This window comes from Anser anser, assembly GCF_964211835.1.
Source record: "Anser anser genome assembly, chromosome: 1".
Lineage (NCBI taxonomy): Eukaryota > Metazoa > Chordata > Aves > Anseriformes > Anatidae > Anser > Anser anser.
Genome location: NC_139720.1, coordinates 53203246 through 53230135, shown reverse-complemented (window position 1 = coordinate 53230135; position 26890 = coordinate 53203246). Strand labels below are relative to the sequence as shown.

Below are 26890 nucleotides of genomic sequence, written 5' to 3'. Positions count from 1 at the left end.
AGACTGGAATGAATTTCATAATGGCTGGCTGTTTGCACCGGAGTCACACTCAGGAAAGACTGTTGCTGTTGACTTCCTTGATGCCTGAAACACGTCTGCGATGCAGAAGGCCAACAAACTGAGAATTAATAGGGAAGGCTGTGTTTGTGTGTGTGAATATGAATGAATATATGCAGGCAAAATCAATTACATTTGCACCATTTTTATTTCTTCCTGCTTTGTTTGGTCCAAAAAGTGGAGAAGCTTATTTAAAACAAATGTTTTGATAAACATACTGAATCTATTTAATAAATAAATAAATATATATATAAATTTCTTCAAAAAGCGTATATGCATTTTTACTTTTCCCTCATAGAAGCTGAATTGTTTTACAACCTAACAAATCAGACCACAGATCATTGCCTATTGGGAAGTATTAAGATTGCATTTTAAGCCAAGCAAGATAGCAGTGCAGACGTTCAAGTAAGTTTAATATAATTGGTTAAGGGGCTTCATCATACCTCTCACAGTACCAGCAACTGACCTCTTTTAAGTACTTCACCCCTTAATAGTTTGGTTGAAAAGTATCTTGGTGTTGGTTCACAGGAGATTGCTCACTGCCTCATTTCTTCACATTAGCTTAATGGACAATAATGAGTCACCATGCCAATTTCAATCCCATGACATGAAGTAAGTTTTGTCATCCATATTCTGGTTCACTATTTTTCATAGCTCTCTTTTTATTTGAATTATTAGGGATTTGATTTTGCATTACTGAGGATAGTAATTGCTTTACCTTTAACTCTGTCTCTGGATCAGACCCTAACAGTACAATTCATGTTTTTTAAAGGGCTATACTTAGATATCCTTTTAAATACTCTTTAAAAAGGTATTTAAAATGAGCACAGAAAAAATAGCAGCAAAAATATATATATTCTTCATATTTAATGTATAGGGAAACAAGGTAGAAGACATTCCATTCAAGGTATTCTATTATTTTTCTCAAACATGCTTCTGGGGAAACTTTTTGTTGAAGTCTTTGCGGTTTTTATTATTGGTTAAATATTCTTATATGTGTGCCTTTCTATTCTGGTGATATTGCAACACTATTTGCTAGTATCACTGAGTAGTCATTATTTATGTAGCTAGACAGTGCTGTTTGCTGCAAAATGTTTGATTTGTTCTCTCTATTTGTTTTCTAATAGATTTTCATTCCCATTTGTATCTAGTGTATTCCATAGGGAATGAATATAAAAAACTTCCCCAGAAATTAACATAGGGCATGACAAGCTCTCTTCTTCAAATTAGTCTTTGTGCAGAACCGATTCTATAAGAAACTAACCAGATCTAATGAAAAAGAAGAGCAAATGAAATTGATATTAAAATGTTAATTTTCCCAGTGTTACTTCTCTGAGATCTCAGTATTATTCACCAGGTCTTACAGAAGCTGTTCATTTCGTTTTTTTCTGAGAGTGTTTTCTTTTTCCCGATGTATTATTCTTCAAATGTCCAAGCATGTATCTCCAGAACTGTGGTGGTTTTACTCAGGTGGGCAGCCGAGTTCCACCACAGACGCTCTCTCACTCCCCCTCCTCGAAGAGGAAGGGGGAGAAAATACGACACAAAGAGCTCAAGGGTTGAGATAAGGATGGGGAGATCACTCAGCAATTATCGTGACGGGCAAAACAGAGTCAGCATAGGGAGATAGTAAGATTTATTGCCTATTACTAACAAGCTAGAGAAGCGCGAAACAAAGAAACCAAAAACGCCTTCCCCCCATCCACCCTCTTCCACCTCCTTCCCCTGAGCGGCGCCGGGGAACGGGGGAATGGGGGTTGTGGTCAGTCTATGGCACTTCGTCTCCGCTGCTTCTTCTTGGTCACTCTCGTCCCCTGTGCTGTGGGGTCCCTCCCACGGGATGCCGTCCTTGGTGAACTGATCTGGCGTGGGCTTCCCATAGGCAGCAGCTCTTCAAGAACTGTACCAGTTATGGGTCTGTACCACGGGGTCCATCCCTCAGGAGCAAACTGCTCCAATCTGGATCCCCCACGGGCAGCAGCTCCTGCCGGGTCACCTGCTCCTGCGTGGTCTCCTCTCCACAGGCTACAGGTCCGGCCCAGAATCTGCTCCGGTGGGGGTCCTCCACAGGCCACAGCCTCCGTCAGTCAAGAACTAACCTGGGTAGTTACACGGCAGGCAAGGCTGAGTTAGATGACAAAGGAGGCATGTAGATGTGCTCTAGACTACGTGTTTTAACTAGGAGTATGAGAGGAAAATATACCTGAAATATACTGAAAATATGCTTGAAACACAAACCTTTCATCAGTGGGATTGACCTACTGTTTGCTAGTATTCTTTCTTGAATTACCTTTCAGCTGCTGCAAGCATTGACTTTAAATCTCAAAAGTTTTGTTTGGAAGGCTTTTTTGGAAGGCTTTCTGAGACTGATGGTCATTGCACATCACCTTTTGTTTCTCCAGTTCCTCATGGTTCCCATTGTTTGAAATGTGATGTTACTGTAGCATAGAATAAACAGAGATTGCATCCAGATCATAGGAGATGTTTGTTAAAGTTATATTGAGTTTTTCACACAAACATGTTCTGAGTCACTAAACAATTACCTCTGTTTTTTCCTTTCTCGCTGAATCAATAGATCTGAAAATATCTGCACCCAAACCAGATTTTAATATTTCTTTTTAAAGGAAAAAAGTAACTTGTTGTATGATCTTAAATGAACCTTCCTTGATAATTTGAAGTGCCTTCTGAGCTGATGAGTAGGTTCTGTATTTCACGTGGAGTTTTAATTGTCTGTTTCTCTGTGCTTAAACATTACTCAAAGAATTACAATTTGTAATATATTTTCTTTGTTATGAACATAGTTTCAAGATAACTTTTCTGCTTGTTCTTTTCCTATACTTTAAAGGTACAAATAAACAAAACACCTAAATTTTTGACTTGGCAAATAAGAAAATAAACAAACAAACAAACAAACAAAAACAACACAAGATTCTGATGGTTTTGCACTGCAGAAACTGACTTCTTTCATCCTATGGGCTTCCAGCAGATGGATTTCTATTACATCTGGATAGATTGTTCTGTCAAAACTGGAGTCAACTTGCTGATTATTCCATATACAGAAATCGGTTATTGATGACTTCCTCCTACTGGATTAATAAAGTTGATAAGTCATTACCAGAGTCTTAATTTGGCAACAAATTACATTTTTACTCATGAAATCCATTTCCATTTGCATTAGTCAGTTAAAAAGTATATGCCTGTTTACATTCTTACAGTATTTATTTTTCTTCCACTGAATATTAATCAGGCTCTTAGGTTTCAATATTCCTTTATTGCCATCTTATTAGTATAAGAAACATGTGAAATGTGCCATACTAATTTTTGGTAGTCGGTTTGGAAGTAGGATTGCAGTGTGTGCTGTATGCATCCTTTGGTACTTTGCCTCCTCTTCCCTGAGCAAGCCCATACATACTGTAAAGCAATGATCTTGGAGGTCTTTTCCAAACTTTATGATTCTATGATTCCTTTAGAAGAAAAAAATGTGCATGCACCATCTGTCCAAGTGATCAGGCCTTCAGTAACTCGCCAACACTTTGTACAGGGTGAATATTTCAGAAGCATTGCCAGATCAGATTTCCTTCGTATGTTATAGGAGATACAAAGGACACTGCTGGTCTCAGCTGTGAGTGCTCATCTTCAGGTGTACTCATGACTCGAGAGGGCACTCTGGCTACGTAGCAGTTTCAGGCTTTGCTTTACCAGTGGGACTTGGGCAAAGCTTCCTTCCTAGGAGGAAGGGGGCTCTGCTGGCCTACTCATGAAGTTGCTCAAGTGTAGGTGCTAAACCATGGCTGAGCCCTGACGCTCTTCTCTGAGACTGTAAGACTTCCCTGCAGCCCATACAGCAGAGGTGAATTTTCCCTTAGGTCCCTTTCACCTTACATGAATCGCTGTTCAAAAAACGGTTGCAAAGGCAAAGCCAAGTCCTGTCATGTTGTGTGTGTTATTTGGGTTTTGTGGCATGTTGATAATGAGTTTGTAAAAATCTCAGGCATGTTTTTCTTCTCATTATGTATGCTGTTAGCTTTTTGCAGTACCTTACTTGGGTTATTTACTTTACTCTTTTTTCTTTCACTTCTTTTTTATATTTTGTGTGTCATCAAGGAACTATAACATTAACATGCCAACTTCAGAGTCAGTATTGCTGTTAACATTCTCACTTGGTGAGTTTGAAATGTGGCCATTATTTGGTGTAAATTGCTGACATCAATGCCACCATTTTTACCAATGAGAAAGCTTGAATCATTATTATTTTTATAGAAAATAGAAACCAATATTTACATTGTTTGATGTTGTACTAAAACACTCAACACAAAGTATCTGTCTTTTTGTGTGATTAATTTTTATTTTTCCATGCAATATGTATGCATATATAGGTAGAAGGATGTTTATGGACAAGATAAGAAGGGCAGCAGAGAGAATATAGAAATAGAAAAAATAGATTTTACGTTCTACTGGACACGTTAGAAATAATTGACTCTCCCAGACAATTTTTCATTAGTCTTTGCATTTTTTTTTAAATTTTGCAAGAGTATTTATATACGATAGTTTTAAGAAATGTACTACAAGAAGTGAGAATGTCTTAAGGACAGAGATCACCCATAAAATGATAGATCAAGAGTGCAACTTATTAATGTATATGATTGAGTGGTTTTGTTTAGTATTGTTTTTAAAAAAATGGCATGGATTTGCACGTGCTTGTAATCACTGGGCAAAAAGATATGTTTGTAAAAGATGGATTTTAGAAATGTGTGAAATGTGAAAAAGATGCTAATGTGACGGGGAACAAAACGTGAGGATCATCTTAACATTTTTGCTGAAGTAAAGCAAATCTTAAGACAAAGTAGGATTGCAGGAAGCTCTGGTACTTAATGCAGAAATGATTGGAGTATGGATACGTTAATGGAGACAATACTTCATCTTCCCCACAAATTAGACATTTACTCTACTCTTAATGACAGGAAAAAGCCATAGAGCCAACCTCCATAGCAGGTTTTTCCATTGCATCCCGATATTTAGCAGAGGAAAGCATCTCCTGATGGGTAACCTGAATCTTCCTTTCTTGAACTGAAGCTTATTATTCTTATCCTTTGGACATGGATATAGAAAACAGATTATTCATTTCCTGTTTGCAGTATTCATTTCTGTACTAGCAGGCAGCTGTCATGTCTGAACAGCTTATGTTCTTCATTCTTTCCTCATGGGGCATGTTTTACTAGATCACGAACCCTTCTTATTCTCCTCCTCTGACCTCTCTCTATTTCCTCCATTTATTTCTAATAGCTCTGTGCTGGATCCAGATAGTTTTAGGAATTACTAGTATTGAGAAGACTGGAAGGATTACTGCACGTATGTAGAAGGGTAGGCTTTCATTTGCAGTCCCAGTATAGCATTTGCCTTTTTAGCAGTGGCGTAAGAGAGCTGCTTGTGATTTTATGTAATCCCAGATGCTTGTGAGAAGAGCCCATCACTTCTTCCACAACTCACATTTGTGCAGTTTTTTGCAGTCAGAGTTGCACCTGCCTTTTGTATAGGATTATTTTAGTGAACATTTCTCTGTTTTTCTCAGAATTTCAGTTCTGCCTTCCAACAACATACTTGCATGTGCGGTGAGCATCTAGCATTTTGGCTAGTGCATAAAGTGCAGCACCCTCCATTCACTGCAAAACCTCTTTAACAATGCGTGTTAAACAAAGCTATGCCTGTTGGACCACATATCTACCTGTGTGCTGGTAACAGCAGGGTTGGGCAGTGTTCCTCAGAAGTTTGGCAGTTCGAGTAATGACTCAGTCCCAGTGGGCTTCCAGCCTCCTGTGTTTAAGTTCTCGCTGCCATAGATGGATGGATTAACCCCAGGCAGATACCTGTAGCTTCCCAATTGTCAGACTGCATTTGGCTGTGCAGACGGATCCTCAAGAGAGAGCCTTCTCTTCTGCACTGATCATGCTCACAGATTTATCAAGCTAATCTAGTCCCTTCTGCTCTTGTATTACCTCTGGTCGTTCGTGCAGTTGTTGCTGTTAACACAATGTATTGTTTCCCTGGTAGTCCTTAGAACTGTTTGTTCAGCTGAGAGGCTGGAGGTTTTTTTTTTTTTTTTTTTTTTTAAATTTAAAGACCCGCTTTAAAGATTATAGAGGAAGATGGTAAATTTTAAATACCACTATTTATAACTCAATTTTAATTTTAGTAATGTGAGTAAACACCAATAATCACTGCTTGAATTGTGCTGCTTGCTAATTGCAAGAAAAATATACACGCGAAATCTTTGGCTTTTTTATGTATGCCCTGACTTCCTTGTTGTGGAAGAGCTGTGGGTTCATAACACCAAGTAAATGTCGTTGAATTGGTGACAGTATTGGACGAGCTACAGACGGAGCTCCAGCTCGGAGGAAGGCCAGGCCCACTGTTGCTGTATGACCGGTGTAAATGAGCTGACCCCGTATAGTGGCTCACAGGACGGGAACAAACAGGGCAGGCGGAGAGGGAGCTGGAAAGCTGCTTCCAGCTCAGTGTGAAGCCCCGGAGCAGGCTGTGGCAAAGAGCTTTGTCCCTGCCCCGGCTGGTTTTGGAGCTTAACATGAGCTCAGGTCGGCAGAGCTGTGATCCAGGAGCCTCTGCCTGCCTCGGAAACAAGATACTGTCAGTCCCGTCTAGTGTCTTGGCAGCCTCCCGCTTCTTCGGGAAGCCCCAGCTCCTAAGCCAACATATTTTCAAGGAGCTCTAAGCTGGAAAAGAAACTCTCATGTGAGTAATGCCTGGTGACTTACCCACGTTCTTTTCTGCATTTCCCGACTTCTAAAAATAACAACCTGTGTGTGCTTAACCGTGGTGATTTTGATATCTGGCCCGTCTGACCGCATGCCGTAGTTAATGCTGCTGTGTGAGATGGACAAGGTGAGGTTAAAAGAACAGCATCTTTGAAAATGCTTTGGATACTGCTTAGGTGATGACGGAGCTTTGGCAGGGCTGCCCAATCAAGCAATCTGCTGCAGTGCCATATTTAAGAGCAGTATAATGGAGTGAGGAATTAGGATTTAATGTAAGGGAAACGTACAATGTGGGTGGGTCATGCAGATGGATTTTGGTAGGGAGATGAAAAAGGCTTTTGCAGTCACAAACACTAAAATTGCAGTGGTGGTGCTCGACTGTTAGCAGGCAGGAGAGATGTTAAATGGGATCTAAATCAGTGCTCATTTTTTCCCCAGAAGAAAATGGCTACTTATGAAAGGTTAGAGGATTTATGGGGGTGTCAAAACATATGGCAGATGGGCTGGATTAGGACTCATGAGTACAGTAATCCAAAGCCTTGCTGCCAAGCATTACCGAGGATCTCTTCCTGCTGCTGGGCCACACTAGAAGTCCGCAGTCAGAGGAGCACGGGCTGTCAGGAGATGCAGGGGACAAGTTGCTGGTGTAAGTGCTGATGGGAGTAGAGATCGTTTTGAAAGGACTTTGTGCAGACAAAGGCCTACTAAGGCCTAATAAATAATTATATTATTTAATAAATTGCTGTAAGCAGTTGTTGATGTTTTTTCCCCACTTATTTTTTCTTTCTATACAAAGCCTGTAGGAAAGTAAAGCTGAAATGTGAGCTAAGCCCAGTTATACCTGACTATACTAGGGCAGTCAGGTGAAAGCTGTGCAAAAGGCATGAGGTTACGTGTTGAGAGAGGAAAAATGAGTCTGTCATTCTCCTTCTGAGCCAGCTTTATCTGTGTGATTAAAAAAAAAAAAAAAAGCATCATACTTCAAGTTTTTATGACAGAAGTTTAAGTGTTCGGTGTTAGGGAGGATTTTAGTTGTGGTTTTAGACTAAATCCAGAGGATCTTCTCTGAAACTAAAAAATTTACACTGGTAGCTCAGTGTTGCACAAGTTACTGGTAACTGTAGTTAACATGTAGTTAGTTTTAAAAAGATGTAAAGCCTCTGGCTTTTGAGAAGACCCATGGATCAAAAAGCCTCAGTGGAGGGATGCAAACCACTCGTCTCTAAGGCAACGAGAGGATACCTGCACTCCACTCCTCTAGTCTGTTAATTAAGCTCAGGAATCTGCCAGAGCTCCTTCTCTAGTTATCCGGTGTTCTGCAGCATGATAAATAGACATGTTGCTGTGGAAAATCACCTACCTGGATACCTCTGAGCTCCACAAGTGCATGCTTAGATATTTCATTTGACACTGGTGTAAAGTCTTAATGAAAAGAAAAGTGTTCTTAAAGCATGAAACACAATACTGCGTATAGAAATACAGCGTTCTTTATAGATCCAAAAAGTCAGAGGGTCCAGACCTTACAGATCTTAAATTTAAGCTTAAAGGGAAGGCTGTAAATAATTACTGTAGCAGCGAGGATGGATTAGCTTTGAGGTACGGATTGTTTGCGTTCTAGGGCTAGGAGCAAGAGGCAAACTTTTCATTGTTACTGTTTTATGATATATGAAGATCTGAAAGTTTTTAGCAGGTTTCTCTGTTAACCACGAGGAATGGCATATCTGCTGCAGTATGGCTTTGTCGAAGAACTTTGTAATTTGAACTTTCTTTACCATTTAGTTGAAAAGTGCAATTGTTAGAACTTTAGGGAAGGGAGATTTCCCTCTTGTTGTTAAGTATTAACAAAATAACAAAGCAGTCTAAGTAAGCAATCCTGAAAGCTCACTTCCTGTCTGTTAATCAAGTTTCACTTGCATAGTATTTGGGATGTCTTAATTTTTCTAGTGCTGTGTAGTTTTCCAGCAAAGACCTGCTCTGAATTCCTAATTGAACAAGCAAACAAATAAAAAGGAACCCCGATCTTCCACTTCCCAGCTTTTTTCTTTTTTATTTCTTTTTTTCTTACCCTTTCTAAGCGGCCTCCTCCTGTAGTCCTCTTCAGGGATTATAGAAGGGTATATAAAAAGAGAGAAAAAGAAAAGGGGGTGTCACATTTAACATATGAAAGTTGTTCATCTGTGTGTTTGAAGAAAACAACTTTGAAAATAGTAAAGCTGCTGGTGGTGGCGGTGGTGGGAATTTAATGTACCAAAATATGATGGGAATGGAAGGGAAAGTTGAATCAGGACCATAAGTTTTGACTACAACGGCACACATGCAAAATGTATGAACATGGATAATCTTCTTATTCTGAATACAAATGTAGGTGGGAGTTTTGGTGATAACTAGTTTATGCAGCTTTATAATGTTAGAAGCATTTGAACAATTCTGGCAGCTAGGGGTAGAACAGTGTCTGAGATAGGTTGCAAAGTATTATCCAGCTTACGTATAGAAGCAGGTTGTTTCAGTAGGCTTTCCAGGGAATATATTAATCATAAAGCGTAGATCTGGATTTCGATTGGTTTATTACCAAAAAAATATTGATTTTCCAGTATATAGAAATATACAAAAATAATAAAATAATATGGCAAATGAAACATATAGACTCAGACTTTGCTTTATGTATAAAAAGTGCAGCATTTTTATGTGCATTTCATGCAATATACATAAATCATTCTCATTACGAATTTGTTCACTTGTTCTCTACGAATGCCTCCTTTGCATTCTTCCATATCTCCTCAAAGTTGAATGAGTTAATCTAACTGACACTAAATACTTTAAAATTCACAAGGTGAAGCTGTACAGAAATGTGAAAAGGAATAATTTTTTTCTTGAACTAAGTAGATAAGTTATGATGACTAGACCACATCCAGTAACATCAGGTTACTGGATCATTGGTTACATGACAATAGAAAACTGTTAACAATTGACCTGAAATAGAGCAACACAATCTGTATTTCATGATATCAAGAGAAGAGTCCCCCCACAAAAGAGAAAAATGAACTGCTTGAAAGAAATAAGATAAAACATTCCAGTCTGAGGTCCTGCTTCTGAGTAAATGAAGAAACAGTGAATAACTATCCCAGGAATGCATAGTGTGAGATGGAAAAAACCAGACCTAATAAAATGAAAAATGATTGACATATAATTCTTTGTAATAATGGGGGGAAATAATATCAAAGTGCTTACACTGTGTCTGGAGCTATTTGGCAAATAGTTTTTCTATTCTTAAAGAAGGCATCTGAGGAATGGAAATACAAAAATTACACGTTATTTTAGCTTTCACAGATACTTCTGCAAAAAGAGAGTAATCCAAAACAGCTTTCATTTAGGGTGCCCATGTAATTGAGAGCAGAATTTAAGCTCATCAATCCTAGTAATAGGTGAGAAAGCCTTGCTTCCTGATTCTCGTTCAGGGAGAAGTGGTATGTTTCTGCAAGTGTATGAATAAGTATGTGTTTTCGAATGGGGAGGGGGAGAGCCTGACAAGCAGCTCCAGCTGGCAAATACTGAGTTATTCCATAAATAAGTGGTGGTTCTTAGAGTTGCTAGTATGATGACATGAGTAGGCGGAGACATCTGAATGCTTCACATATTGTTATTTAGATGGGTATAAAGGTGTGAAAGGTTTTAACGCAGTGGTTTAATATGGTGTGCTTCACGAAAAAAAAAAAAGAAAAAAACAACAACAACAAAACATATTTGGCTGTGAGACGCAAAAATGAAATGGAGCTTTATGTAACAGACACATCTGAAGGCTCCAGATGATCATTGTAATTAATTGGAAAGGAAGACCTAAACATGGAATCTGTGTCTGTTTTCCTGTCTTGCCTTCTTGGAAAGTGTATCTGTTTGTTAGACGTAATACATAAGATGGTACTTTAGGAAAGATGTTCATTAGGGAGAATTAGTCTGGAACATTCTCTAAATTTCAAATCGAGTTGAGGCAAACTGTTGTTTTAGCCATAACCAGAAGCAAAGAAAGGATTTGGGAGGTTATTTGGAAACCATTGTAAGGTTCCATAAATTACTCTAAAATAAAGAATTTTCAGAGCATTATTCAGTTACTTTGGGGAAGTCTTAAGCAAGGACTGGCAGCCCTAAGATCTCAAGGCTTGATTCTGATACAGCCTTGATACAGTTCAAATGGAAGAGCTTGTTCTTTTAGTTTATGGTCAACAGCATACATCAACATTTTGTGAGCCAAACATCAGACTTACAATACCTGAGTTTTATTACAAGGAAAAAAAAAAACCACCAACAGTTGTATGAGATATTTCTTGATTTCTTTTTTTTATGATTTAAAATGAATTATGATTTAAATACCTGGTATAGCTGGTGTCAATTTATACTCATGATTCTTTATTTTCTTTATTTCAGAGGAAGAATTTAAGCCTTTTCTTCAGCATTGGATTATTGACCTCCTGGGGGACTGCACTGCTGGGTGTCCGCTTATACTGGATGGGCAACAAGCCCCCAAGTTTCTCCAACTCTGACAATCCAGCAGCTGACTCGGACAGTTTTCTCACACGAACGCTCACCTTCCTTTACCTGCCGACCAAGAATCTCTGGCTGTTGCTTTGCCCAGACACCCTCAGCTTTGACTGGTCCATGGATGCCGTGCCTCTTCTGAAAGCAGTCAGCGACTGGAGGAATCTACACACTGTGGCCTTCTATGCTGGACTCCTCCTCCTCGCCTGCTTTAGCTTGAAGGGCTCCGGCAACGAGAGAGAATGCAATGGGAAAAGTGTAATGAATGGCAAGCAGAATGCTAATGGGCATAGCTGTCACTCAGAGGTGGAATATAAGACACTGGAGGGGAAGTCAAGCTTCGCATCAAAGGAAGAGAATGGCATAAAAAGGCATGAAATTCAGAAACTGCAGCTTCCTTCAACTGAGAACATTGTCATTCTGTCTCTGTCTTTGTTAATAGTGCCCTTCGTTCCTGCCACAAACCTATTTTTCTATGTTGGCTTTGTAATAGCAGAGCGTGTGCTGTATGTTCCTAGTATGGGCTTCTGCCTGCTGGTTACAGTAGGTGTCAGAGCCCTTTATGTCAAAGCCCAGAAGCGCTTTCTGAAGAACTTGGTCTTTTGTTCCACTGCTGCATTGATTGTTTTCTATGGACTCAAGACTGTTGTCAGGAATGGGGACTGGCAGAATGAGGAGATGCTGTATAGGTCAGGGATAAAAGTAAACCCTGCTAAAGGTAATTTTTGCTCTTCATGGTAAATGTTTCATTTCTTCTTGTCTGTCTTTGCCTTTGAATTGTCTGATTTCATTAACTGTTTCTGAAGAAGATGCTTCAGGAATATCTGTCTAAAGCAGTATATGCTTCAGTAAAAACGAGAAAAAGGATGAATGTTTTTTGATTAGGTGTCACAGGTTTGGCATTAATGCGCAGAAAGTGAGACCCAAAGGTAAGAGGACACTTACTTTTTCATTGATCTTAGTTCTTTATTTTGGAATTAAAGATGGAATATGATTATTACAGGCTCCACCCTGGTAATTTTCCATTTGGTATCCATCGCCCTAATGGAATTTTTTTTCTAACGTTCACTGAATGTTCTGTTTGCTATGAACAGAGATATAAAAAGTAGCCAGGGAGAGCATTAAGGAGTTGCTATTTTTTTTTAATTTTATCTGACGCAAATAACGTCAATGCTACATAATAAAAATGAGGAAATGAGGTCATACTATTCAGCCTAGGAAATGACTGTGGTTCCTCCTGCATCCAAGCCCTGTAAAGAATTATTGTCAAGTACGTGTACCTTCATGTTAATATATAAATGTCAGCCATTGGTAACATTGCCCAGCTACTTCTTTCCAAGGTTGTATCTGTGCTGTAATGAAATGTGACTGCAGCTAGTGTAAACACATCCAAACTGGCAGTAAACTGGTTAGTGTAGGGATCGGTAGCAATGTTTGGCTGTGGCTCTGTGGTTTCAGCATATACAGCAGATCCAGCTGGGATCCTGAGCTGCCTTGGCTGTACTGCTCTTGGCACATGAGCAAGTTTACGTGAGAACAGTCAAAATACCACCTGTGAGTGCCATGTAGGCATTGACTAAGCCTTTGTTATTCACAATTCATCAGAAGTGAGAAGGGATCACTGATTGCTTTGCCTGTCTGTGAAAGAAAAATTTGACAGCGCTTGAGCATATCACACTTGGGTTTTTCCAGTTCTCTGCTCAAAAGCCCATTATATGATTGCAAAGTCATCTGCCGACAGAACTGTGCATTTTGGTTAGACAGCTACATCGTGGCATAGTCTAAAAGCTGTGATGATAAGAGGCAAATGCAGATGTTACTGTGAGCTGATAGGGAGCATAAAAGTGGATTTGGCAGATGAGATGCCTTGCAAAGCAGCATTAGAGTAGCTTGTCAATCATCAGTCTGACTTTGTAACTCTTCTTTTTGTGCTTTATTGCCCTAGGTAAAAATGTAGTTAAAACTATTAAATTTGTTGCTGCAGTAAGTGACTTTTTATTAAGTGTGAACAAGCATGTCCAATTTATGTTACTTTTTTTTTTTTCTAAAACTTAGTTGAGTGCATGAGGGCAAGACATGAGAAGGAACTGAACAGCAAGACAGCATGCCACACTGATATGATGCAGTGAGTGAGACTTACCAGTTTAGTGACAATGTAAAGCTTGCATTAAAAAGTTGGCATTCCTTGGAAAGAAAAGAGTGTGTATTAAAAGATTAGAGTTAGAGTATGTTCCTTTTTTGTTCTTGTTGGGGATGCCCAGATATCCCAGACTGCATGAGTAATTGTCTGCTTGTTTTGAGCCAATTTCTGTGATAAAAAATACAAATTCTAGTTTTTTTTTTTTAGGATTGGCTACAGTGTTGTCTGGAAATCAGACTGTTGTATATTGCACTCCCAGGAGACAAGGCGAGCTATTTTTATCATACACATCTCAGTATGTGCAGACTAATGTATATATGATTGTCTGGTTTCCTGCCATACAAGCTGACATTAAATTTCTTGTAATATATGCAAAAGCAAAGACAGCATGTCAGTGTGGTGATACAGACATGACTGAGCTGACTGTAAATCCCCTTAAAATATCCTGTTAAACTTCTGCTGAATATTTACTAGCCCACACACATTGTAACAAAGCTGGGTATCAGAAACTCCCGGCTAAAGCAACCTGTCACCCAACTCTATTCATTATTGTGAATACTTCCTAGATTATCCCTGGCTGTGACTATGCTAATTGTATTTTCTATTTCTCATACAATCAGGCAAGCCTGACTGGACTAGACTGGCTGCCAATCTAGCCAAAGCATTAAGAGATCAACAATTCACACTACTCTTCAGTAACTAAATGAGGTTGACATAGAAAAAACAATTTATTTTTGTTTGCCTCCTTTTTTTAATTTTTTGAATGCTAGTGATAAATAGGCTATTCATACAGAAAGACAATGGACTGTTCAGTCAAATGGTATAGTGGAGAAGTGTTTTCCTTCCTTTTAGGCTCCTAAGAAGAGGTTGCCACTCCTCATTTCTCTATTTTCCTCATCTCGCAGCCATTTTTCCTCATGAGTATTTTCTCATTTCTGATCATTTTGAGCTGTGGGGTCCTTCTCCCTGCAGTCTTTGCTGCTCCTCCCTTCTGTCAGGAGCTTCTGGACAAAAGCTTCTTCTATCACAGGCTGAAGTGAAGAGAGGGACCCCGTCAAGAACTCCCCGCTAGGAACCGATAAAGAAGTAGGACTCTGGAAGAGCAGTTTTGTTGAAGCAGGGAGCTGAGCATTTTGTTCTAGATCCATCTGTGTGCTGGCCTGACTGGATGCCGCCATGCGACGGCCTTGAGCTGATGTGCCAGGCTAATATGTGTCAGGTTTATACATGCCAGGCTAATCAGGTTGCACGAGGGGCAAGCCGCTAGCACAGGTGCATCTGTGTGCTGGTGCCAGCAGACGGCTTTGGAAACGGAGTTATCTCGTGTGGTGCTGGTTTATAATCAGGCCTTCTGCTGCAGTGTGTGTAAGAATCTAATCTCCTCTGCTGCTGTGGGACAGTCAGACAAACGTTCTTAGTGGCCTCTCATCCTCGGTGAAGAAATTGTTGTTAAGTGCTTTGCCAGTGCTGTTGTTCTGGCCCCCTGGCTGGGACCCTGCAGGCCGCGCAGGCCTGGAGCGGTGTTCTGCCCCAGGTGAGACCTCCGGCCCCTGCAGGCAGCCACGGCCTTTCTCCAAGATACATTTTTCCAGGCTGCTTTTGTCAATCACTGGCAGTGTGGAAAAAATGCTCAAAAGCAGGATGTATTGCTCATTTCATCTGTCAAAGGAAAATAAAAAAAAAGCACAACAACCCAACCTCCACAACCAAATAAGCAAAAATACTCCATGTGAGAATCAGGCGGGCAGGCCCTGGTGAGGCCGCCCCAAGGCCATGCACGTCCCCAGGCCAGTGCTCAGCAGGCACCTGAGGGGGTTGGGAGGAGGATTGGGGGTTCCACGGCTGCATCTCTTACCAGGCTTGTTCATCTGCTGCTCTGGTGGTTATGGCTAGTATTTCAAATATCTTTAAAGTGATCTGAGCCTTGCCTCCTTACGATTTGTCAGCACTTGGGGGGAAAATAGGCAGGATTGATTAATGCAGTTTATAGATCCTGAAGTGGCTGTATGCATGTTTTGACACTAGGGAGGGAAACGCGCAAGCGTTTCTCTCTGCCACCTTCAACTTAATGAGCAGCCGAACTGATGTAAAGCAGTTAATGTTATTTGAGTGTTCTTTTATAATGAAGGAAGCCTCCCAAAACGTAAAAACAAACCACAAAGTTAAAAATGGGTGGTAGCTGTCACATCTTTTCCAATTAGACTGTGAGTCATTCTGTGCTGATAGTTACCTTGTGTTTAATATGAAATTATAATGACATTGCATCTTGTTAGCTAAAGTTTTCTCTTTAGCACCAAAAGTAGGCTTCAAAAAGCATCATCTTTTACTTCAAGGCCATGTTGTACCTTGGAGTCCACATCATAATGATCTTTGATGTTCAGATATGTTTGCTGTACTGTTAAAGGCACTGATTAAAAAAATGGAAAATAACAGAGAGGCTTAGGCTGTTAGAGTGCTGCAGAGATATCCATTGCTTAATCATATTTACTGATGAAATTTTAGTCAATCTTAGTCTTCTGTTTTTTACCATGAAATTTGTAAGTGAACTTTGAAGATCTTTCCTGAAACTAGTTGACTTGCTGCACCAAATGGTGTAGTGTTCCTCACCGGATACTTAATTTCAATCATGTATTCAAGTCTTACTAAATTCATATATGTGACTACTGTTTTTGCAATGGGTTATGTAACAGGAAAGAGATTCTTCCAGAAGCAGTATTATGACATTATTGTGGTGCCTACACCTGGTCTGATAAGCCCTGTATTTGTGTCACTGACTGAAGTTGGCATTACAGCTTTTGCGTTCAGAACTAGCTTTTCATGTTGCTCAGATGTTTGTCCTTGTTCCATCACATACTAGTATTAATGAAACATCTTGGGCAGGTTAGTGGGACTTGAATATGTGCTATAGTCATTTCCTGAGTCAGTTTTTCTGTTATGATAAAAAGACTGGGCCTCCTGATTATAGTCATTCTTATTCTGCAGAAAACAAACAAACAAACAAACAACAACAACAAAAAAACCCAACACCCTTAATATCTGTTGCATGAAAACAAAGTTGAAGTGAGTGGGTTAAGTTTTGTTAAAATAAACTTTACTGATGGAGTCAAATTGCATAGATTTTCCTGATATGTGATTAACATGAAGACTTAAAAACAAAAAATCCCTCCCGGCAAAGCCATTCAGGACACTTTTGCTTTTAAACATCTATCACCATGTTGTTCTCAGCAGGCAGCAGTTAAGACCAAGACATGGTGTTGACATAGAAGAGTACATATGTTTTTCTGTACAAATATAGAGCCACATACATTCTATCTTTCCATTTTTTCCTCTACTTCAGTTCTCAGTATGAATTTTTCAATTGTGCTTAATGTTTTCAGAAGATATTCTAATCATGAAATACTCTTCTTGACCATAGTGCTCCTTACCTGTCCTACTTTTCTTTCATTTTTGACAAGGTTGTGAGATCTTTCTGCCTCATCCTACTATATTTGCATGTGTAGAAGATTTGTAGAACTTGCTTTGCTTTTTATTTATTTATTTATTGCATTTTTGGCATAGCGTTCAGCCTTGGTCAGTTTTAGTTGGAACTAAAACTTGGAACTTCATGGGTGATTACCTTTTTGTTTGTTTCATTTCTTATCTTCAATTTAGGATTGGTAAGGACTGCGTCTGTACATGCATGTGACTGTCGACATGAGTCTGAATTCAGCCATTGTGAAGCTTCTCAGTTGAAAAAAAAATGTACAGAGTAGCTATATACTCATTTGAGTAGTCATAAGAAGTACTAATTGCATTTTTATTTCATGTATAGTTTACATTCCATTTTATGTTATTAGTTTGGAGTTTAGTTTGCTGTAATGCCATTGGCTAAATAAAATTCAGGAATTTTTAATTTTTTAAAGGCAAATGTAGCTTATTGCATCTCATCTATGCAGCAGTATGCTTGTTTTTTCATCTGAATGGCAAAAAAAAAAGCTTTGTATTTAATATGTTTTAAAATAGAAAATTTCATTTTTTTTATCCACGTTGAATCATTTGAAGGGTTAAGTTCCTCTTTAGTTTGCTGTTACTAATACAGCAATCAAATGTATTTAATTTAGAAATTGTTTTAAGTGCAAATATAGCAAAAACAAAACAAAAACTCATGAGCTAATTTTGTCCCCAGTTTAAAATTTTTTGACAAAGTACCCAAATTTTGCTCACCCAAGAATTGTTCCTGTGATATGAAATAAATAAATAAAAATCCATGCCTGTAAGCATAGAGCTTGTGTGCTCTGGTTCTGTGCACTTGGCTGGAAGGAAATACTAGAAGCTGTTTCCATCTGATTTGACAGCTTGCTGCTGTTATCCTTATCCGCTCTTAAAAAATGATTCTTTGCTAACAGAGTAGCTGTCAGTAAGCAGTCCCATCTTCCTCCTTCAACAGACAATGAAAATAGCAACTAATAGTGCAATGAGGAAAGTAGTTATAACATCTTGTAGTAAAGTAGGTGAAGAAGGAATATTTCCTTCAAGTAAAAAGGGTGCATTAAACCCATATTTTCCATGATTATAACTATCTTTATATCTTTAATATCATGATTATTAATATCTTTATAGGAGATGAAAAGAGAAGAAATGCTTTAAGGTATGGCCTTCTTTGAATGTGTTTATTGTTAAGAGCACCTTCACCAGAACGGCCTGGTATTTAATCTTTTGACAAAATGTTACATGGATATTTTTCCTCACTTCTATTATTATTTTCAGCCTTTCTCAGAAACTCAGCTTTGGCTATTTATTTATTTATTTAGTTATTTTAAAGAAGAAATTACTGTAAAAGAAGTATAACTTCTGTCATGTGTTTCCAGACATCAGTAATAACCCGTGCACTGGCTCCTGTACTACATGGAAACACACGGAATAATTAAATTATCTTACGTAAGTAAAAAAAAAAAATAAATAAAATCAAAGGCAATAGTAATACATTTTAAAATATCATTAGCAATATATAAATTTCTATGTCTATATAGTTCTGTTATTGTTGTATATAAATTATGTAGGATATACCATGATCAATTTGTGTTTTTTTTTTTTTCCCTGACAAAATGTCAGAATTTCAAGGGTAAATGTTGTACAGGATGCTTCAGACTTCTCAAAATAAATAGAAAATACTTTTTCTGTCTGCCAGTCTTAACAGCTTTAAAAGAGAATTCTCAGACTAGTAAGTGAATTGCATGGAATTGTTTGAAAGTTAAGTAAAAATAGTAGTCTCTGAAAATAGTGCAGGGCTCTGTAAATGGGTGGTACTGCTGCCCTGGACAATGAGAAAGTGTAGAAGGAATGGCCATTAGTAAGTTGTTTGGGAAACAGCCATAGTTATCTGGAGCATTTGAGCATCCCGCAGGCAGCCCAGCCTCAGCAAAACAGTCTGGTTATGCTAAATATGTTGGAGAGCTGAAGGAAAGTGGTTTACACTTCAGTTCAAAGTCTGAATTTATTCTCCAGTGACAGTATTCTCTCTTTCAGTTCTTCAGCAGTGCTGTAATTTCCTTTGAAACCCAAGTCACTGTGGGATATCTGCTTCTCCTTCAGCAGGATACCAGAAAGCTCAGTATTCTTCCTTTGTGTCTGTAGAGGACTGGAAACAAGTATAGTATATATATATATATACATATATTTTTTTCTTTTAGCATAGTCCAACAGCACCTCTGATCTGTGAATCCTAAATAGCAGGGGGATAAGAAGAGAATATGTTATTAACTACTAGCTAGACTTTTTTTTTTTTCCCTTTGCATATACTAAGAATTTAAAGAAATAAACAATTCTGAGACATGGACTCTTGTTACCCTGTTTTGAGACATGGACTCATCAGGCTGTTACTTCTTCCCCCGCCTTCCCAGAGGTGCTCTGCAAAATCATTCAACAAACTCATCTGTGCTAAAAACTGCAATGCAAATAAACCCACCCCTGGTCAAGGAGGGATTAGCTTTGGCAAGATGTTTTTTTGTGTGTGTGTTTTTTTGTTTGGCTGGTTGGTTTTGTTTTGTTGGTAGAATATTATGTGGATTGGATTAAGTTCAGTCTTTTTTTGGCCAAAAACGAATAGACTTTTTTCCGGTTTGGTTAAGGGTCGGGACTTCCATATTCATGTGCTGTGGACCTAGCTTGATTATTTTGGATGGAAAGAATTAGAGGAAAGTGAGATTATCCAGGTTGTTTCTCAAGCTGAGCATGTTTGCTTAAATGCATTAGATACTCACCCAGTTGTTCCATTATTTTACCTTCTTTTCAAAATATGTCAACTGTGGAAAATTTTTCTTTACCTACTGATTCTCAGCATGGGTTACATATCTTCATTTTCCTACTCATGGTGGATTTCATAGCAGTTCACACTGAGGTCCCATTACATAAGTCTAGTAGAGAAACCAACCTTTAATATCAATGTGACAGTAATTTACACACATTCTGACGTCTCTTTATGACTTTTCTGGCAGTGTAAAATCCTTTTTTTTTTTCCAGTCCCCTTCCTTTGTAACCAAGAGTTTTATTCATCACTCGGACTTGGACTATCATTTCTGCCAGCCCTGCATTCATGCAAAAATTAGCTGATGGCTGATGCATTTACAGGATGTGCAGAAGGCTCACATTTAGTTTTGTTTGAAACTACAGAAAAGATCACAAAATAGAGGAACCGGGTGCTCAGCGTCCTTTTGTTGTCTTTGCTTGGGTGCTGTAGCACACTGAACTTTTCTGTCAGTTCTCACACAGAAGATATATGGAATATGGGTTCATTAGGAATGCTAGTGAATCATTTTAGTCTCTTTCCTTAGTTTCATTACTGGCAAAAGATGAATTAGGTCACTTTATGATTCACCTTCTTCCATGCCATCCATATTTCCATACCAGTATGGATGTTTATTGGATGGTAAAGTTTCACAGGCTCTGTCTTGCCTTAGTAAGTGATTTGAAAACAAGCAAACAAGACCCACTTTAGTGTCGTATAGAAGCCTACTTCCTAGATATGAACTATATTGCCTTTCCAAGTCTGACACATGTAGTTTGACTACTCTTAAAATTCTCTTGATTCGATAAACGCCAGCCCTCCTGTGGCTTCTCTGGCACATTCCCAGGACATTGTCCTCCCCGTTACCCTTTCCTGGAAGTGAGCCAACACAACCCATCTACTTTTAGCCTTGAGGACCAGGGCTGTCATTTCAGTCAGCTAAGCGCACCCTTCCATTTCTGTAGGCATCTGGCTTACAGCTCACCACTTGGGACGTAAGTGATAATTTTGAAATGTATCATAGATGATTTTTTTAGAATCACGCCTGCTGTTTTAAAAGTTACGTAATTTGACAAATTTAGTATACTGTCAAGTCTTTGCCTGAGTCAGTTTAGTGCTTGGAAGAGTTCCTCAGGGCTGATCCTGAAGTGTCTGAGGTGCCAGAGTTCTCCTCCTTCCACTTGTATTTTCCTGGTCCTCTGGTCCCCTCTCACTTTCTAGAAAAATTTGAGCACATCCCTCCTACAAAGTACAATTCATTATATCATGAGAGCTCTGGGACAGCCCTGGTTCACTGCTTAGTTCCTGACCCTTGTGAAGCTTCGTGATATGGCTTACTTAAGAGTGTTCACACACTTGCAGCGCACATAGCTAACAAAGCTGTGCAAACAAAAGTGTCATCGGGCTTCGCAGTGAATGAGAAAAGTGACTGGATTAGATGTTAAGGGCAGCATAATTTGTGTTTTCTCACTTCTTTTTTTTCTAACTTGGCTCAACTGATTCATCATTGCCTTCCCAAGAATTGCTGTAGCATCAGGGACAGTGTGGCATACAAGTGGACAAGGCTGAACTGAATGGGAAGGAGGGTGGTAGATGTGTGGCTGGGAAGCATATTTCTTCTTGAACTTGTCTGTTGAGTAATGCTCAGGGGAAGCTATGCTGTCAAACATTTCTATAATGTTACTCTAGAAACATTTTACACTAGAACTAAAAACAGTAAGAAAGTACATTTGATCCCTTGGCACCTCAAACAAATGTACTAGCGACAATTTCTTCATACAGCAGTCTGTCATGTGTAGTGAGTAGGTGTGTCTAGGAGAAGTGGGGATTTCTGCATAGACCTCCCACTTTTCTTTGATGCTTCCATTATTCTGGGTGCTCCCTGAAGACTCCATTAATGTGATATTTAATGTTCAGTCAGGTTGCGGAGCTCTCACACACTTGAGATTAGTTTTGTTAAAGCTAATCGGATTACTGAAATCTGCCAAGTATGTCCTAGAGAGAATGAGGGATCTGTACTCTAGACTAAACAGAGCAAATGGCAAAGCCTGAGAGCAGTCCCTCCTTACCAGCTGTTCGGCATCATCTCGGGGTTTTGTTGAACTGACAGAGCCACTGTTCTATATTTGAGGAGGAAAAGTTAACTTTCTGTAACTTCGCAAGGGGAATGCATATATTGGACAGTAGTGTTGAACGTAGTAAAAGATGTCATACATTCATACCCATTTGCATCAGGGTTTCAGAACTAAGAAACAAAACCAAAACACTGCCTGCCAAAATTCAGTAGGTTCAGTACCCATGTTGACGGGGTGTTGGAGAGCTTTCAGAGCTCTGCATAGTTTTCAGATGAGTTTTTCTTTCACGTGCTGTCATTCCAAAAGCCCTGGAATTGATCAACAAATGAAGTGTTGAACAAATGATATAAATAACGCTCCTAGTAAAAAGAAGAATAATATATAACAGTTAGGAGGTGGTAAATCTCTACTACAATCTGCTTCAACATTACTGTGTACCCACTGTAAAAAAAAATCAATACATAAAGTAGATTAAACTCATAAATTATGGGTACATAGAAACCATTTATCCCTTTAGGAAAAAGAAACAGGGCACTTCTGCTGTTGAGTTAAGAAAATGAGGTAACTTGATCAAAGTGTGTCTGTTAACAAGTGAAGTTTTTGTAGGAACAGCATTGTAAATTATATGGATGAATTTATGGCATATTTTAACAAACTCATTATTTCTTAGGAATAATAGGAAAAACAGAAATAGCTTGTGTGAACTGTAATGTTCTCTTAGCAGAACTTATGCAAAACCTGTTCAACTTCTGAAGTAGTAACCTTTAGTGCTTGTGTGAACTTTTCTGTGCTCGAACCACTTAACAAGCATTATCTAATTGATCTCCTGAATATGTCTGTGAGATATAGTGGGTCTGTATTGTAGGAAGCCTGTTTCAAATGTGGAGCTCTCTTCATTGACTTTTTTAGTGAGTGCAACTGAGCTTTTATACTTTTTATTCAGGAAACCTATTTTACTTCCATTGGTGAAACTCCTTCCCCATCTAGAACAAAGTGATTGCCTGATGAAATGTGAATGTTAAAGGCTGAAGCACCACTCTACTTTCCTTAGTAGTACCCTTGAAAGAAGAAGAAAAAAAAAGCCATAAACTGCTGATGAATCTAACCTTTCGACAAGGAGGAAAAGGTGTGTTGTGGTTTAACCCGGCTGGCGGCTAAACACCACACAGCCGTTCGCTCACCCTCCCCCCTCCCTCTCTGGGATGGGGGAGAGAAACGGGAAAGTGAAGCCTGTGAGTTGAGATAAAGACAGTTTATTAAGACAGGAAAATAATAATAACAATAATAATAATAATAGTGATAATGGTAATAGTATTAACAATAATAATGTGTAAGAAACAAGTGATGCACAATGCAGTTGCTCACCACCCGCTGACCGATGCCCAGCCTATCCCCGAGCAGCCGGCCCCCCCACCCCGGCCAGCCACCCCTATCTATTGTTTAGCATGACATCAGATGGTATGGAATACCCCTTTGGCCAGTTTGGGTCAGCTGTCCTGGGTCCGTCCCCTCCCAGCTCCTGCTGCACCCCCAGCCTGCTCGCTGGCAGGACAGAGCGAGAAGCCGAAAAGTCCTTGGCCTGGTGTAAACACTGCTCTGCAACAATTAAAACATCAGCATGTTATCAGCGCTCTTCTCATCCTAATCCAAAACATAGCACCCTACCAGCTACTATGAGCTACTTAACTCTGTCCTAACTGGAACCAGGACAAGGTGTTATTCTTTATAGCTATGAATATAAACTTTTAAATGTGAATTGGGTAACTAGTACTGTGCTCTCTCATCATGTGTTATTCCAGCAGTCCTGGATATTTGTGATCTTGTTGACAGCTATGGATGGCCTCTGTTGCAAAATCTCAGCCTTTTTTTCTTCAGTAGGATGAATTTTCCATTAACAAACATTGGTCTTAATATTTCAACTTCTTTCCTGTGAAGCAGACTGCACTTGGAACTCCTCAAAGAATCTCAGATTTCACTTTGGGACCTTTGTCTGCTCCCAAATGTGTTTTGGGAAGGATGACCCGTTAACGGAAGTTATGAATGCAGACCAAAATATAAAATGCAAATGCAAATATCAATGGTTCCCACAGTGTTTAAACTAAATAACTTAGTTTTCTTGGCCCTCATTTTATGAGAATGCTAATTATATGGAGAAATGTTCCGTACATCTCTCTTCTATATTACAAGAACACTTCCCCTTCTTCCTTTACTTCATTCCTCTAGAGGCTGTCATGCATTTACATTCCATTAGTGTCTAGCTGTGTTGTTGTGGTAGGCACTGTACAAACCCATAGTGAGACACAAGCCTTGGCAGGAAAAGCTTGCAATTAATGAATGAGTAACAAATGTCAAGAATAAAAATGGGAAGGCATCAGGAGGTGAAGCTTCCTGAACAACACATCTGAACAACAGATCAGCAGCAGAGCTGGGAGCAGAATATACCTCTTTTAATTTCTAGTTTAGTAACTGTAATATCAGCAGGAGGGAGCTGAATGTGATAGCAGCAATTTATCTATTTTAAAAGTATAAACTTGAGCACAAGAAAAAAATATGTTGTTTCTATGCAAGCCACGTTCTACATTAAGTTTATTTTTACTGACACATCTTCTGTTGTTGGCATTGTTCCATAAAATTCTCTAATTTTTGAATAGTCTTTAACTGTAACAGTGGTCCAGTGCTTCCAGTATAAGGAATACATGGCTTTCAGCTACTAATTCAGAGCTTTAAGTAGGTGGTAAAATGAATGATTCAGTTTGTAAATATTTGATCTAGAATTATCTGGTGTAGATGCTAAGACTGAATAGAAAAACTTTCTTGGTGAAAGTTCCAGAATTTTTTAATATTGTTTGCTCCCCTTTACGATAGAGCTGAGAGCTTCACAAAGTGCTGCTGCACTCGCCTCTGCCTGTGTGGTGGCGATGTCTGCTGCAGGTTGAGGTGGCAATGTCAGTGCTTACAAGCTGTGGTTTTCTTACTGATAGCCGAAAAGTAATAATTTATAGTACAAAATTAAAAAGTGTTAAGAACATGGTAAAAACAAACACACAAACAAAAAAAAAACACACCAAAACCCCACCCATCCACCCAACCAAAACCAAAGCGTCCTAAACTGGTCACCTGGCTTGTCATGCTCCAGTAATTAATTCACATAAAAGTTAATAGCAAAAGAGAAGAGGTTATTTCTTTTGGGGTTTAGCTATATTTTATGCTCCCAACTTTTATAATTTAATTTAGTGCTCACGGGGCTGGTATGTTGACAGCTCCATATATACTGGTCCCTCTAAGACATGTTGCATGGGCAGTGCCAGTGAAACCTTCTCCGTGCTGGTTCTGCCATTTCTCAGAAGCATCACCTGGAAAGTAGTAAAGTCTCCTAACTTTCCATATTGTTATTTTAGTCAGATCTTAAATCTTTAAGATTTGACTCCATTACACTGGTAACTACCAAAGTAACTGATTTCAGGGGAAAAGTAATAATAATAATAATAAAAAAAAACAACCCTACACTGAAAATTAGTCAAACTGTGATGTAAATTCTTGGAAAGCATCACATTTCGAAGTGGGAAAGTGTAGTTTGTACTGTTTTCTCATTGTAAAAATCTCGGTTTTGCCATACTGTTTTACTACCTGTTTCCCTTTGATTTTCTTATGTGACAAGTTCATAGTGAAAGAAAACATAAAAATGCACCAACTGGAATGCAAATTTCAAATATTGATGCTGTCAGCAAGAAAAGATTATTAGTGTACTGAACGGAAGAACTGGTTTATATAAAATGTACACATCTTTCAATTGACTTGTTAGTCTTGGAAGGAGAGAGAAGCAAATGGAAGGTCAGTTTGGACAGTACTGGAAACAGAAGAAAGTGTTTAAGAAAAGTAAAAATAGAACTCGATTAAATTATTTCATCATCCAAAGAAAAGTCTTACCGCTGATAATAGTGAGGAAATTCAAAAAGTTTTGAGTGGGAATGATGCTTTAGAGCTTTGCAGCATCTGTTGGGCCCATGAGCTTAATCATCTTTGATAAGCCTTGGTATCTTATGTCTGTAAAGTAAACAGGAGAACAGAAATAACTTTCTCATGAAGTTATGAGTCCTGATGGTTTAGGCATAAAATTGAAGGGGAATATGGAGGAGCTGCACTGTTTATCAGCTTGATGTGGAAGCTGGTATGTTTTGATACAAGTCAGCATTACGTTCGCAAAGTGAAGAAGCCAGTGGCACACTAACAGATTTGTGAATGCACGTCTGCCATGCACTTCTTAAGTGTTGATAATTGTGTTGATAAGTACCATAGTTCTCTTTCCACACCATTTTTGGCAGTGATATAATGATAACCCCCTCCTCCATTTCGTTAATCTGGATGGGGAGGAAAGCAAAAATACTCATTAAAAAGCCTATTTTATTCAATAAACAAAATTATCTTTAGGAATTAGGCTCAAAAATACATACTCTCCCTGCTTTTTCATGTAGTTTGGAGTTGTGAAATAGTTTTCAAAATTGGACTTCTTTCTCTTCAAGGGGGTTTACATAAAGTGGGTTGTTTGCTTTGTTCTTGGTCTTATGTGCACCCCTTTCTTGTCCCTTCCAAATGGGAAGACTGAGATTAGTACTAGTCAAAATTAACCAAAAAAAAAAAAAAAACCAAAAAACAAAGGCAAATTCTGTTTTTCTAGTGAAGTTGAACATTAAAGATTCTTGTGTTAATGTCCTTTAACATAAATGTTGTCCAGGAGCACCTATTTAATGGCTGTTACATAAGAACACAAATGCAATTGTGGTGGTACAGAACAGCAGATGTATTGCAGAAGTTTAAAAAAAAAAAAAAAAAAGAAAAAGAAAAGACATTAAAATAGTAATAATAGTAAAGAAAGCTTTTAGAAAGCTTTTTTTTTTTTTTTTTTTTTTTTTTTCCAGGACCAGCATCTTTTCACCCCTCAAATCTGTTTATGAAAAAAACAAAGATGATAATTGTTATGCATTCACTTTTTTTTTCTTCACAGAGAGTCAGGAGAAATGCAGAGAGATTGTCAACAGGAATAGTACAACCTGGAACT

At 38.7% G+C, this 26890-nt stretch overlaps 1 protein-coding gene across 5 annotated transcripts in view; it reads left to right on the top strand.

Annotated features, from left to right (window-relative positions):
• The window catches only part of TMTC2 (transmembrane O-mannosyltransferase targeting cadherins 2), a 254999-nt gene that overhangs the window by 137630 nt on the left and 90479 nt on the right, over nucleotides 1-26890 (top strand). For all 5 annotated transcript variants that reach the window (XM_083821393.1, XM_083821391.1, XM_083821394.1 and 2 more), the window contains one exon: nucleotides 11247-12075. In XM_083821393.1, the coding sequence (XP_083677519.1) occupies nucleotides 11247-12075 (829 nt within the window). The remainder of the gene's footprint in view (nucleotides 1-11246; nucleotides 12076-26890) is intronic.